The 12,334-nt window shown below is 46.3% G+C and overlaps 1 protein-coding gene across 1 annotated transcript in view; it reads left to right on the top strand.

Annotated features, from left to right (window-relative positions):
- LOC135912798 (endothelin-converting enzyme 2-like) overlaps nt 1-6,863 on the top strand; it is a 36,795-nt gene extending 29,932 nt beyond the window's left edge. The window contains exons 6-8 of the mRNA XM_065445346.2: nt 2,748-3,038; nt 5,262-5,453; nt 6,166-6,863. Of these exons, the coding sequence (XP_065301418.2) occupies nt 2,748-3,038; nt 5,262-5,453; nt 6,166-6,534 (852 nt within the window). The 3' untranslated portion in view covers nt 6,535-6,863. The remainder of the gene's footprint in view (nt 1-2,747; nt 3,039-5,261; nt 5,454-6,165) is intronic.
- The last annotated feature ends 5,471 nt before the right edge of the window (nt 6,864-12,334 follow it).

Raw genomic sequence — 12,334 nt, 5'->3', positions numbered from 1 at the left:
GCAAGTGACCTTTCTAGTTGGTCCTTTTTTTTTAAAGGCAGCATACACTTATATAAGTGCTGTCATTTCTTGTTCAGTTCTAAGTTCTTAAAAGGCTTCGCTTATTTACACTACGCTTTGCTTCAGATCAGCAGTTTCTAGTCGCAGATTCGCGAAAGCGTCATTCACATATTTTAGCAGCTCTTTTATCAAGATTGGAGATTTATCACTAGTCATTGCGGAGAGCGAGCAATTAAGCAAATGCACCTCACCTCTAATTTGCAGAAGATGCGATTAGGGCCCACGCCGAAGTTTATTCTGCCTGGATCGCTCACTGTTCTGACACATTGGTGGCTGGCACGGTCCTTTCGTAGCCTTGTTTCCAGGCTCCCTACGACCAGCAATGGAGCTTCCGAGGTCAACGCCCTGTTCGTAGCTCACGGTAAACCGCGTAGCAGCTTCCCCGTTCCTCGCAGTCCTGCAGTTGGCACAAGATGCGATTAGCGCCCACGCCGAAGTTTGTGCTGCCTGGATCTCGCACTCTTGTGTGCCACGTTATGTAAAGGTAGCGAGTAATGGAGAGAGAATAAGAACAGTTCGCAATATTGCGGTAGTTAGAATCATCCGAATAAGATACGCACGCAGGAACTTCTGACTTCTGTTTTCACTAGTTCCACTCCCCAGCCACTCAACTTATCGCGATATCCGCTGCCTTAAGATTAAATCCGTCAAAAAGCAAGTGAATTGAGAGAACAAATTAGACTTAATTAGCTTAGCGTGCGGAATCCCTTAAAGATTATTGGCCCGTATTCACAATAAGTTCTTACGCTAAAACCTGTTGATAAGATATGATGTCAGCCAATCATGATGTCGGACACGCTGTCACCGACGCCGACTGGCCAATGGCAATAGGTACTTACTGTCAAAAGACTGAATTTGACCTCTCTATTACCACTGCCCACGGGACTAAATGGTTTACACATGACGCAACTAAAAGGGGCCCGGAAGAGAAACTCGTTGCACTTGTCACGACCCATGAAAAAGAGCATCACACCAACCATGCACAATTGCTGTTCTTTTAGGAAACCAAGATTCGTAATTTATTTGATGGTATGGGCAATAATTTATAAAACCTTATGTTGTGCCAAGTATGCAAGCCATCAACGAGGCGAAAGAGTGAGTGAGTTGCACCGGAATTCAAATAGTGCAATCACGCTCTCCTAGATGAAAAACCATAACACACATACACACGCGCACACACACACATTACGACAACAAGGTGCTCCTGTCATTATATTTCCGCACACGCACACGAGAGGCCGCTGACCAAATGCGCAACGTGGGGACACTGAACGCGACCGAACGACGTCACGCAGCGCCATCTTGAGAGCGCACCACATGGACCAGCACGCTGAACTTAATCCGATGAGCTGCACGCTTATTGGCTTTGGCCCAAGCTTAACTCAACCCGCCTGTCAATACTAACTTCTTGGGAAAACTCGCAGCTCTTCCCGACACCATTATAATTCCTGCTTGCCTGTATATCGCATGCGGTGTATTAAGTGATCCCGCCATGTGACCACCGCACCTCAGGCAGAGACAAAGCCAGTCTCCACCAGCAAAGGTCCGCAATAAGAGATTGGATGAATTAGCACATTTGGAATGGTTGAAAACTCTATTTCTAGTTTACTGTAGTGGAAGCAGGTTGACACTGAATTAGCGAGGCTCGACAAGAATCTGTGAAAGGGAAAAATTGTCGTGCACCAGAATGTAACGCGAAGCTACAAAGGAAATCCACAGACACGAGCATGCGACTGGTCGACTACAGGTTCAGCATCGCCATCTACCACTTGCCTACACTATCAAAGCAAGTGTGTGAAAATCCGAGAAAAATAGGCAAAGACAGGTGTGGCACAGATATTTAGTAAAGGTCGGTATAGTATAAAGCACACACTTCTATGTTTTCAGCCATTATACATTACACGCTAAAATAAGTCCGCACATACTTCTTACGTCAGACGCAGGCTGGCAGTATTATCGGGAAAAATTCGACATGTGCTGTTGCAAACAACGATAAATATAGAGTCAAGTGGCACCCGTGGTATCCACAGATGGCACTAAGTGGAAACTACATTTCAACTTATGCGTACCTTGCGTGCCACGTCCCATGACTATTCCACTACCGTCTCGTTGAATTCGAGCTTTACTGATAAACAGTTATATCCTTGCTATAACTGCTCCTTATTCGAGGGGTTTCATCCGAGGGAGCATACAATAGGGTGTCCGCTCATCAACAGATATGAGAAAGTTGAACGCCAAGCAGTGAAAATATTTGTTCATAAGAGACCACCACTATGCAAACACGTCAATAAGGAAAGCGTTGGAGTCAGCAAAAAAAAAAAAAACGCGAGCCTTTACTGACTAATATAACCTGGGTCCTGGTATAACGGTGGTGACATTTTATACTTCATTTTCGTTTGCGAGAGCAATTCTTACGATGGGGTTGTGAAATTGTTCGGCTGCCCTAGCCAACACACGCGCTGCCTAGTAGTACTTAATGCCTGTTTATTCTCAGGTGAGTACCCCAGCAACATTTGTCCGTTCCGTGACGGCTTACATCTGCAAAATAAATGCCTAATTGATCAACTTACCGCATTTAATCGTTATAATAGTGTAATAGTACACTATTGGCACCGTTAGAAATCCTCCGAACTTATGTAGGATTTTCTCTCCCTCTCTCTCTGATGTCCCCGCATGTCGACACACAGGACAGGATGACGAGTCTCTTGATTGTAGACGGAATCACGACTCACATGCTCCAGCCGGGTGCCGCCGACAAGAGCTACGACTTCCTGCCTTCCTTCTCGAGGGACGCGGGCGCCTTCGGTGACCAGCTACTCGAGGCTCGCCGGCGCCGCTTCCACAAGCTCCGGCGCCTCATGTACACCGACCCGGAGAAGATCAAGCGCCGCAGCGAGATGCTGCTGCCGGTCATGACAGTGAACGCCTACTACATGCCGGTCTTCAACGTGGTCGTCCTTTCCGGGACAATACTGCAGGCGAGTCACGGATGACGTCTCCACGAGTTTTCAGCACGTGTTAGGTGCTGTTTCCGCTGCTAAAAAGAAAAAAAGAAGCATTCGATATTTCGGCCTCTTTCCGAAAACATGTCAGTTATTTGTTTATTACTTAACAGTTCTTGTAATGCAGCAATGCAATATAGCTAAGCGAGTGTTAAAATGGGAAACACCTTGATCTCGAAGGTGACTCCATTTCAGTCTTGCGAGATCATGTTCGCGTCTGTCATGACATACTTCTTTAATTTTTTGTAAGGTCAAAGAATCGTAAAATGTACGCCAGAGCATGGACGAGGCCGTTCTGCAGGAGATGGTTATGTTGTATTTCTTTTAGAAACAACCGCCGCGAATGATGTATTGTGGTAACATTGTTAATTCTGGCAAGAATTGAGTCAGCGGCTTCTCTACAAGCAAAACGTTATTCAATGAGGAAAGGATGATAACATCACGTGATATGAAAAAAACTAACGAAACATCGATGAATTTATAGCTACTAACTTTCAAAGTACACGCCACTCTCATGGCGACTAGTTTTTTGCCCTTCTTGTCGACGGACGCTGCAAAGGAATAGTAGATTCGTTCTGAATCGACGGGACCGTGGGGATGCAGAACAGGTACAACTCGTCGCAGGAATGCTAAGGCTCGCGTCCGCGGTGTGCGCAAGCTCTTGTAGGCCGAAGATACGGTCGCAGGTCTCTGCTGGCGGACGCATGAAATGCTGATCTTGCTGGACGTTTCTGCTGGCCAAAGCAGCAAAAGCCGTGGCAATTGCGTGTTTGCAAAGTACGTTGAAGGTAGTTTATTCTCACTGCTTTCTGTCTTTCGAGTGCTTAAAAGGTAATCATTTATATTAAGGATAAATAAAGCGGGTCGACCCAGATTGACACATAAAATCAGTTGCCGAAAAAAAATGCCATCGCCAACGAGCGGGTAGGTTTACGGCAGCTGAACTTCCCAACCGGTACAGAAGACCTTTGATGACGAACCCAGCAAGTCACTGCAAATAATCAGAGGAGAACTTCAAGTTGATGAGCGTACCGCCTGACCCGTCGTTTACAAAACCAACTGGTACTAGCCTTAAATCATTGAAAGGGGGCAATTCTTGACCAACAAACTGGCAAATAATTCTGTACAATGATTTATGTACGAACAATTATGTACAATCTCGCGCTCAAAAAGTTCAAGCATTCCGAAAGCGAGCCATGCTTTGGGCGTTTTGCAGGCGAATTAGTGTCTGTGAGTTCAGAAACCCAACAAAATAAATGACTACCTGCTTGGTTCTAGCCCTATATGTCAGTTCTCACAAAATTGCAGACGAACTTTCAGTTGTCTGTGACGGCTTTAGGGTTTTCTACAGCAGGGTTACGTCATGCCACCAACATTTTATGCTGAAAGCCTCAGATGCAGTGTTTCGATGCACGTTGAAGGAAATGAGTTAGTAGACACTCACTCAGATGAACACTGAACATGTTGTGAAATAAGCATGCGAATTCAAGTATGAGTCTGCGCATGCGCACATTCCTTCGTCTACAAGCAGTCGTGATGACTTGACTGCTAAGATGTGCTGCCGAAGTATCCAGGCCTAAACCTTATGGACTGCGTGCAGAAACTTGGTGATAGTGAATCAAACAATGAACCTCGAACATCAGCGCTATTTCAAGGCAGCCATTGCAAACACAGTAGCACACACTCAAACGATTCGCCACATCAATGTTTACTAACGCTTTCTTGAACCGCATCATGACCGTCATTGATGTCTCTGATAGCTTAATAAAATAAACTATAGTAGCGCAGTCATTATGACTCTTGTAGGAAATCAGCTACGAACACAATGGCAACAAGTGCGAGTGTTCTACCTTTACTCGTGTGTTCGTTCTCGGTTGCCTGCCGCACCCTATTTCTTTCATATCCTCTGTTTATTAAGACTGTTTACATTCTACGAAAGTAATTCCCTTATTGCCGCTATTTAGACTTCCTGTATTTTCTCTCGTTTGCTACAAAATTCGCATATGAAACTGTGATTAGCAACACAGCAATATTGCTGGCTGGTGAGAGGTGCGGCTTCGACTGACTACTACATGCGGTTTGCCACAACCGAACTTGCGCGTTAAATTTAATCGATTATCTCCGAGGACAACACCGAAAGTTGGCGTGGAAATTCGTTTGGAAACTTTGAACGTATCGCATGCTCTTCGTACGGCGCAGTCGCCGTTCGCGATGGACGCTGATGTGCCGGCCATCAACTTCGGCAGCCTGGGCCGCGTCATCGGGCACGAGCTGTCCCACGCGTTCGACGCTACCTATTCGACACTTGACCAGCACGTGCAGCCGCTGACGCTCTACAGCCCGTCCTCGCGCAAGGAGTTCCTCACCCGCCTCGCCTGCCTTGCCAAACAGGTGATTTAGTTCACCGAGTAACACCTGAGTGAAATGGCGTTTCCTTAAACCTTCGGCTCACTTTTTAACGCGATAAGATGAAGTGTTGCAGGAAATACTATATTGGGGTACGGCCTCGGCGCCGGCCGTTTTGTGCGCGAAAGGTTATTCGGAACCACGGATACCGAACCACGCGGGCCCTTCGCATGGCGCAGAGGAGTTACTGAACTAATTGAATTTCTCAAAGTAAAATGCGTGAAAAAGTTGTAAAGTTCAACCTAAATACAACCAACAGACATGATAGCGTCGGATTGTAATCTGAATATACGAGAACACGTAATTCTGTGATGCGGAAACTCAAGCACACGCCCCTTTTCGAGTGTTGACACCATTCACAAAGTGCCGCACCCCGCTAGGTTCCTTGCGACACCAGCCAGATGGCGCTCGCCTCCGCGCATCCGTGGCAGCGGCACGTGGAGGTGAAGAAAGAAAAAAGCACGGAAAGCTTGCTTTCGTGCATAGCGTTCGCGACCAGCGCTTCCGGGTAAACATTACGGTTGCATAAGCTGCAGTTGTCGAGATGCGTGAGTAGCAGTCAGGGATCTTTGAATGCTTTCCGTTCCGCGCTTAAAGGCGAAGCTTAGGCGGCCTCCTGGTTTTCTTTTTTACCATTTGCATGTTCACTCATTCCCTGCACTTTCCCTAAAAACCCCTGCGTTCGCGATCGCTGCAGCAGATCAACGAGGCTTCGGGCAGTCAGACCCTGGGAAACAACTCCATCTCGGAGGCATTCGCCGACAACGCGGGCCTCGAGAAGGCTCAGCTGGCATTCAAGGCGCTGCTGCGCCAAGAGTCCGAGGTGAAGCTGGGTGGCGAAAGGCTGGCAGATTCATTGGGCTACACAGCGCAGCAGCTGTTCTTCGTCAGCGGCTGCTTAATGTTCTGCTCCGGCCAAGGCTACACGTTCAGTCAGAACGCCATCTACCCGCCCCCGTTCCTGCGCTGCAACGTGCCTGTGATGAACACGCGCGAATTCGGGGTCGCATTCGGCTGCGCCCAGGGCGCCCCAATGAATCCCATCATTCGATGCAACTTCCACTAATACATCTCCCCCAATCTATTTAACGCGTGACGGAACAGAGCTAATGAGCCCAAGTTAACGATAAGAGCCGATGTACGCACCACCGAAACCAAAGTAAGCATAATGGCTGTGCTGACGCATGAAAGTGTATGGCACGTTGTCACACGCTAACGCGAAAAACCAACAAGTTTCGGCCATGTTTCATTTCGACACATCGGTGCGCTGATGTTTCTGTCCACGTAGGGCATATGTACATAGAAATATTACTACAGGGAAGAAATGGCTATTCGGCTTTCCCTTTGGCGAAATGAACATCAATGCGCGCGCTATTAAAGCCTTCTTTTACGGTATTCCTTCCAGCTGTCATCTGGTAATGAACTGTACTTGAGTGACACCAAACGTGCGTTCTTCAAAAAGCTTGATCAGTTGCATATTTACCTGTTTTGTGCTTGTGTGCGTGTGTGCGCGTGTGCGTGTGTTCGTGTGTGTGTGTGTTCGTGTATGTGTGTCTGTGTCTTTATTAACCGCAAAGCCTTCTTGCGGCAAACCAGTGGCCCAACGTGTTTACAAGCTTGGGCCAGCAGGCTTGTGCTCATGGACGTGCTGCCGTTGCGGTCTTTCCATCGTCGTCATTCCACCTTTGCCATTCGACTCTCGTCATTGCGTCATCGTCATTAACGTCGTGCACCATTGTGGTCCCGCCGTCTTCGTACCATCTCATCATTTCAGAAACCTCATTGCACTGTCATCATGCGATCGTCATCTACCGCCTTCGTCAATCCATCGACGTAATCCCGCCATAATTTCATCGCAACCATCCTGTCGTCATTGAATCGTGATTATGTCGCGTTTCCATGTCATCGTTGTCGTACAGTTTTCATCATAGAGTCGTTGTATACGGTCGTTCATGCATTCGCGGCCATTCTGTCGTCCTGACGCCGTTGTGGTGATTCAATCATCGTCATTCCAGCATAGTCATCCAAATCTCGGCCTACCACCATTGTTGTAGGCCGGCATCGTCACACAACTGTCATCCTACAGTCGTCGCGCCATCATCCTTATACACACGTCGTCACCCTACTGTCGCTTTGCAGTCATCTGTCTCCTTGCAGATCCTCTATAAAGGCGTTTTCAGCAATATGGTGTGTCCCTACATTGCTTTTATGTCAGTCGCACTAACATCGACAGTCTTGGTGACATAGAGTCTACCAGAATTCTTATTTTACTGTCGCGAACATTTGTTGCACTCACTATGCCACTCACTCTTTGTTCTCGCCTGTTCTGTTCTCACTAATGTTTCTTTATTCAGAACTGCTCGGTTAGTCCGCCATTATATTGCTACAGTATGGAGATACCTTATTGTTTAAGGCATTCAAGCTGTGCTGCCTGGTTCAGAGTGCACACAAAACAACGTCAAACGCGTGGAACCGCTCTTTTACATGCGGCTAAATAGTGCGAAGACGGAACACTGAAATAGGGGCATGTGTTAATGGCGTGCAGCTTGCTATAGCTTGACGTCTTTATTTTTTTCTTGGTTGCTGCAACCGATGCACACCATGTATGTAAGGTCATAGGGGCGGCACTAAAATCACATGTCTGTTGGTGTGTTTTCTGTCACTCTTGCTGTGTTCTGTCTTTGCGCTGTTCAGCACATGCAGTCGTGAACCAACCAGCCCAAATTCATACCACGGCTATGTCAGCTGGCATGCCCCCAGGCAAACTAGAATTGCATCACTTTATCCCCAAGTGCCTCGTAGTGCATGCTTCTGAGAGAAAAAAAAACGAAATGAAAGCGCCTCTTTGGCAACGCTTTTCTTGGTGCGCAAGGGGGGAGGCACAATCCCGCTGGTCGTCCGCTATGCGCTCGACAAGGCCGCGACTTTTTTGGCAGGCGCCAGAGTAAGCGAACACGAGCTGCAGCTCGCTGTTGCAGTCTGTCTTGTTCTAACAGCTGTCATTTTCAGCCTCTACTTTCTTGCAGTAGCAATTTGCTTTTGAGTGTATGATTGTTCAAGTATTAACTAAGTGCCAGCAGCACCAACAATGCTTCTTAGATACTTACCCTACTCTGTTCCAGGCACGTACCCAAGGGGGGGCCCGGGGGGGCCCGCCCCCCCCCCCCCGAAATCAAGTGGCATACCCCCCCCCCCTCCCCACCCACGCCACCATTCCTCACACATTCCTAAAGCGCCGCCAGATCAATGTTGAGACTTGGCAGCTGTTCATCGGTCAGCATTATGCGGCCTTTTTCACTCCTTTTAGATGGCGGTAGTTATCGGCATCTCTTGTAATGTGAAGGACAGCTTTCTCATAGATTCCGCACCCGCGCGATTAACACGAGATGCGTTCAGTTGTCACCATCTATTCAACCATCACGCGCATAGCTGTTGCTTTTGTTAGTTCAACCATCTTTGTTTAGGCTGATCCTGGGACCAGGAGAGGGATGCGGCTGTTACTCAGCTGGTCTGTACTCTCACGGAACGAGTTGCGACCGGAGAAAACGCCAATTGCGTTCAACTTATCCCTTTGCTTCATAATTTTGTTGAGTTACGGCTCGCCGCGACGCTGGCAGATGCCCGGAACCATATACACGTAATATGGGTTAGATAAGGTGGGAAATAAAATAATGTGAAAAAGCGTCCATCATGAAAACCTGCAATAACCCTTAAACCCATAGGCAAGATGACTGTCGCCCGTTACCTCGTCTGTTTTTTCGCTAACTGTATAGCACTTTTCGCGCAAAATTGGCAACTGGAAACAAAAATCGCGAGGAGTTGAGAAATTAAGCGATCTACTAAGGGAGAGAGCCAAGGCAACAACCAAACTGCAAGCAAAAGCGAATAATAAAAAAGTTAACCGTTGTTTATGAGAATATTTACGGATCAACATCTTTTTATTTAAGAAGGAAGTAGGGAAAACACCGCCGGAAGTGGACGACAATTACTTGTTTTGAATGACGCTTCTACAGTTATCGGTCGAACCGCCTCACGTAGCCACTTCTCTGCTCTGCTTATGTGGGTATTTTTCTAACCTTTCGCGGTGAGCGCAGTACGTCTAGAATCGCAGAGTCCTGCGCTCTACGCGGTTGTATGGGACTGGCGGCCGCACAGCGTTAAGCAATTCGCGGAACTGTCAAAACTGATCAACATGGTGAAAATAACTGATATTCGAAACTATAACATGAGAAAGACTGAAGAAGCCGTAAGGAATGAACGCAGCCTGAAATCAGTAAAAAAGAAACCTGGCATAGGACAAACCATGATGTATGCACTAAAAGATAAGAAGGATAATATCATCAGCAATCTTGAAGATATAGTAAAAGCAGCGGAAAAATTCTAAGCTGACCTGTATACAGTACCCAGAGGAGTCACGATACCTCACTTATAAACAGTAGTGAACAGGATACAGAAATTCTCCTATAACTAGCGATGAGGTCAGAAGGGCCCTGCAAGACATGAAACGATGAAGAGCGGGAGGAGAAGGTGGAATAACAGTTGATTTAATCAAAGATGGAGAACTCATAATACTTGGAAAACTGGCGGATCTTTATACGAAGTGTCTATCGACTGCATGGGTCCCAGAAAACTGGAAGAATGCAGACATTATACTAATCCACAAAAGAGGAGACGTTAAAGAATCGAAAAATTATGGGACCATTAGCTTGCTCGCAGTATTATATAAAATATTTACCAAAATAATCTCCAATAGAATAAGGGCAACACTGGATTTTGTCAACCAAGGGAACAGGCTGGCTTCAGGAAGAGATACTTTACAATGGATCACATCCATGTCATCAATCGGGTTATCGCGAAATCAGCAGATTACAATAAGCCTCTCTGTGTGGCTTATATTGATTACGAAAAGGCATTTGATTCAGCAGAGATACCAGCAATCATAGAGGCACTACGTAATCAAGGAGTACAGAACGCTTACGTAAAAAGCTTGGAAAGTATTGCTACATGCGTGTGGTATTTGTTTGTTTGAACGAGGCGCATAGGCGCCATCACTCTAGAAAAGAGGAGGAAGAACGAACTGGGCTCGCGCTGTGAATCTAACCGGTCAGCGCTGCAACCGTTGTTGTAAATATATTCTGTAAATAGTTTCTCGTCTTACTGACTCGTCCTTCGCGTAAGAATATCTACAGAGGTTCTACAGCTACCTTAATTCTACAGAAGAAAAGCATGGAGATACCTATACAGAAAGGGGTCAGACAGGGAGACACAATTTCTCCAAAGCTATTCACTGCGTGCTTAGAAGAATTCAAGCTATTAAACTGGAAAGGCTTAGGAGTAAAGATCGACGGCAGATATCTCAGCAACCTTCGGTTGGCCGATGACATTGTTCTATTCAACAACAATGTAGACGAGTTACAACAAATGAATGGAGACCCTAACAGAGAGAGTGTAAGAGTGGGGCTGAATATTAATATGCAGATGATGAAGATAATGATAAATAGCTGAGCAAAGAAACAAGAGATCAGGATCGCCAGTCGGCCACTAGAGACTGTGAAGGAGTATGTTTACCTAGGTCAATTAATCACAGGGAACCCTGATCATGAGAAGGAAATTCACAGAAGAATAAAATAGGTTGGATCGCATACGGCAGACATTGCCAGCTCCTGACTGGAAGCTTACCGTTATTATTGAAAAGTAAGGTGTGCAATCAGTGCATTTTGCCAGTGCTGACATATGGGGCAGAGACTTGAGAGCAAGTTAAGGACCGCGCAAAGAGCGATCGAACGAAGATTGCTAGGCATAGCGTTAAGAGAGAGAAAGAGAGCGGTTTGGATCAGAGAGGGAACGGGTATAGACGATATTCTAATTGACATCAAGAGGAAAAAATGTAGCTGGGCAGGTCATGTAATGCGCTGGTTAGATAACCGTTGGACCATTAGGGTTACAGAATGGGTACCAAGAGAAGGGAAACGCAATCGAGGACGACAAAACACTAGGTGGAGCGATGAAATTAGGAAGTTCGTGGGCGCTAGTTGGAATCGGTTGGCGCAGGACAGGGGTAATTGGAGATCGCAGGGAGAGAGGCCTTCGTCCTGGAGTGGACATAAAACAGGCTGATGATGATGATGATGATGGAGGTGGTGGGCCCCCCCCCCCCCCCGAAAAAAAAATCCTGGGAACGTGCCTGCTCTGTTCTATATATAGAGAGAGCAAGCACCCCATAGCGCGCGGCTATTGCGTTTCGGGAGGACAAATATAGGTAGAGAAATGTGCGTTATTTGCGTTTTATTCGAAAATGCTGTACCAGCAAGAGATTCAATACACAAAGCAACATTACAGAGGTGAGTATCTCGTATAATTACAGTACAACCCCAACATTCTATAGGCGCATCAGCACACAACAAAGATTCTTACATTTTGGGAATTGCAAAAGTATTTCTTTTTTATTTTGTTTTGAATGGGACAAACGTACAAAATCAAATCGTTTGTCACAGCATACTTTTGTGAATATTTATGCAAAAAGTATTACTAAACAAGGCTGGTTGAAAGGCTGAATACACAACATTTCGCATAACCAGACACAGACGAGGCACAAATTCAGGGGAGGTGGAGTTATCTCCACTCAGGCTGTGCTCTGAAAAAAAATGGATGTAACAAGTTATATGCTCACACACAACATAACTGCTCGAACAAATTTAAACGCTTGTTTCCAGAAAAGAGCGCTCAAGGGGTGTCTGAAGATACCGATCACATCCTCAGGGCCTACCTATGTTGATCCATGAATGTCTCATTCACTTGTAAATAAGGCACTAAAGGATACTTGCTTCGCCCTTTTATTTACGCCCTGTATTCTTTGTTCTGCCGAA

Source organism: Dermacentor albipictus, chromosome 2 (assembly GCF_038994185.2).
Source record: "Dermacentor albipictus isolate Rhodes 1998 colony chromosome 2, USDA_Dalb.pri_finalv2, whole genome shotgun sequence".
Classification (NCBI taxonomy): Eukaryota; Metazoa; Arthropoda; class Arachnida; order Ixodida; family Ixodidae; genus Dermacentor; species Dermacentor albipictus.
The sequence above is the reverse complement of the archived record's forward strand: the minus strand, read 5'-3'. Positions and strand labels throughout refer to the sequence as shown.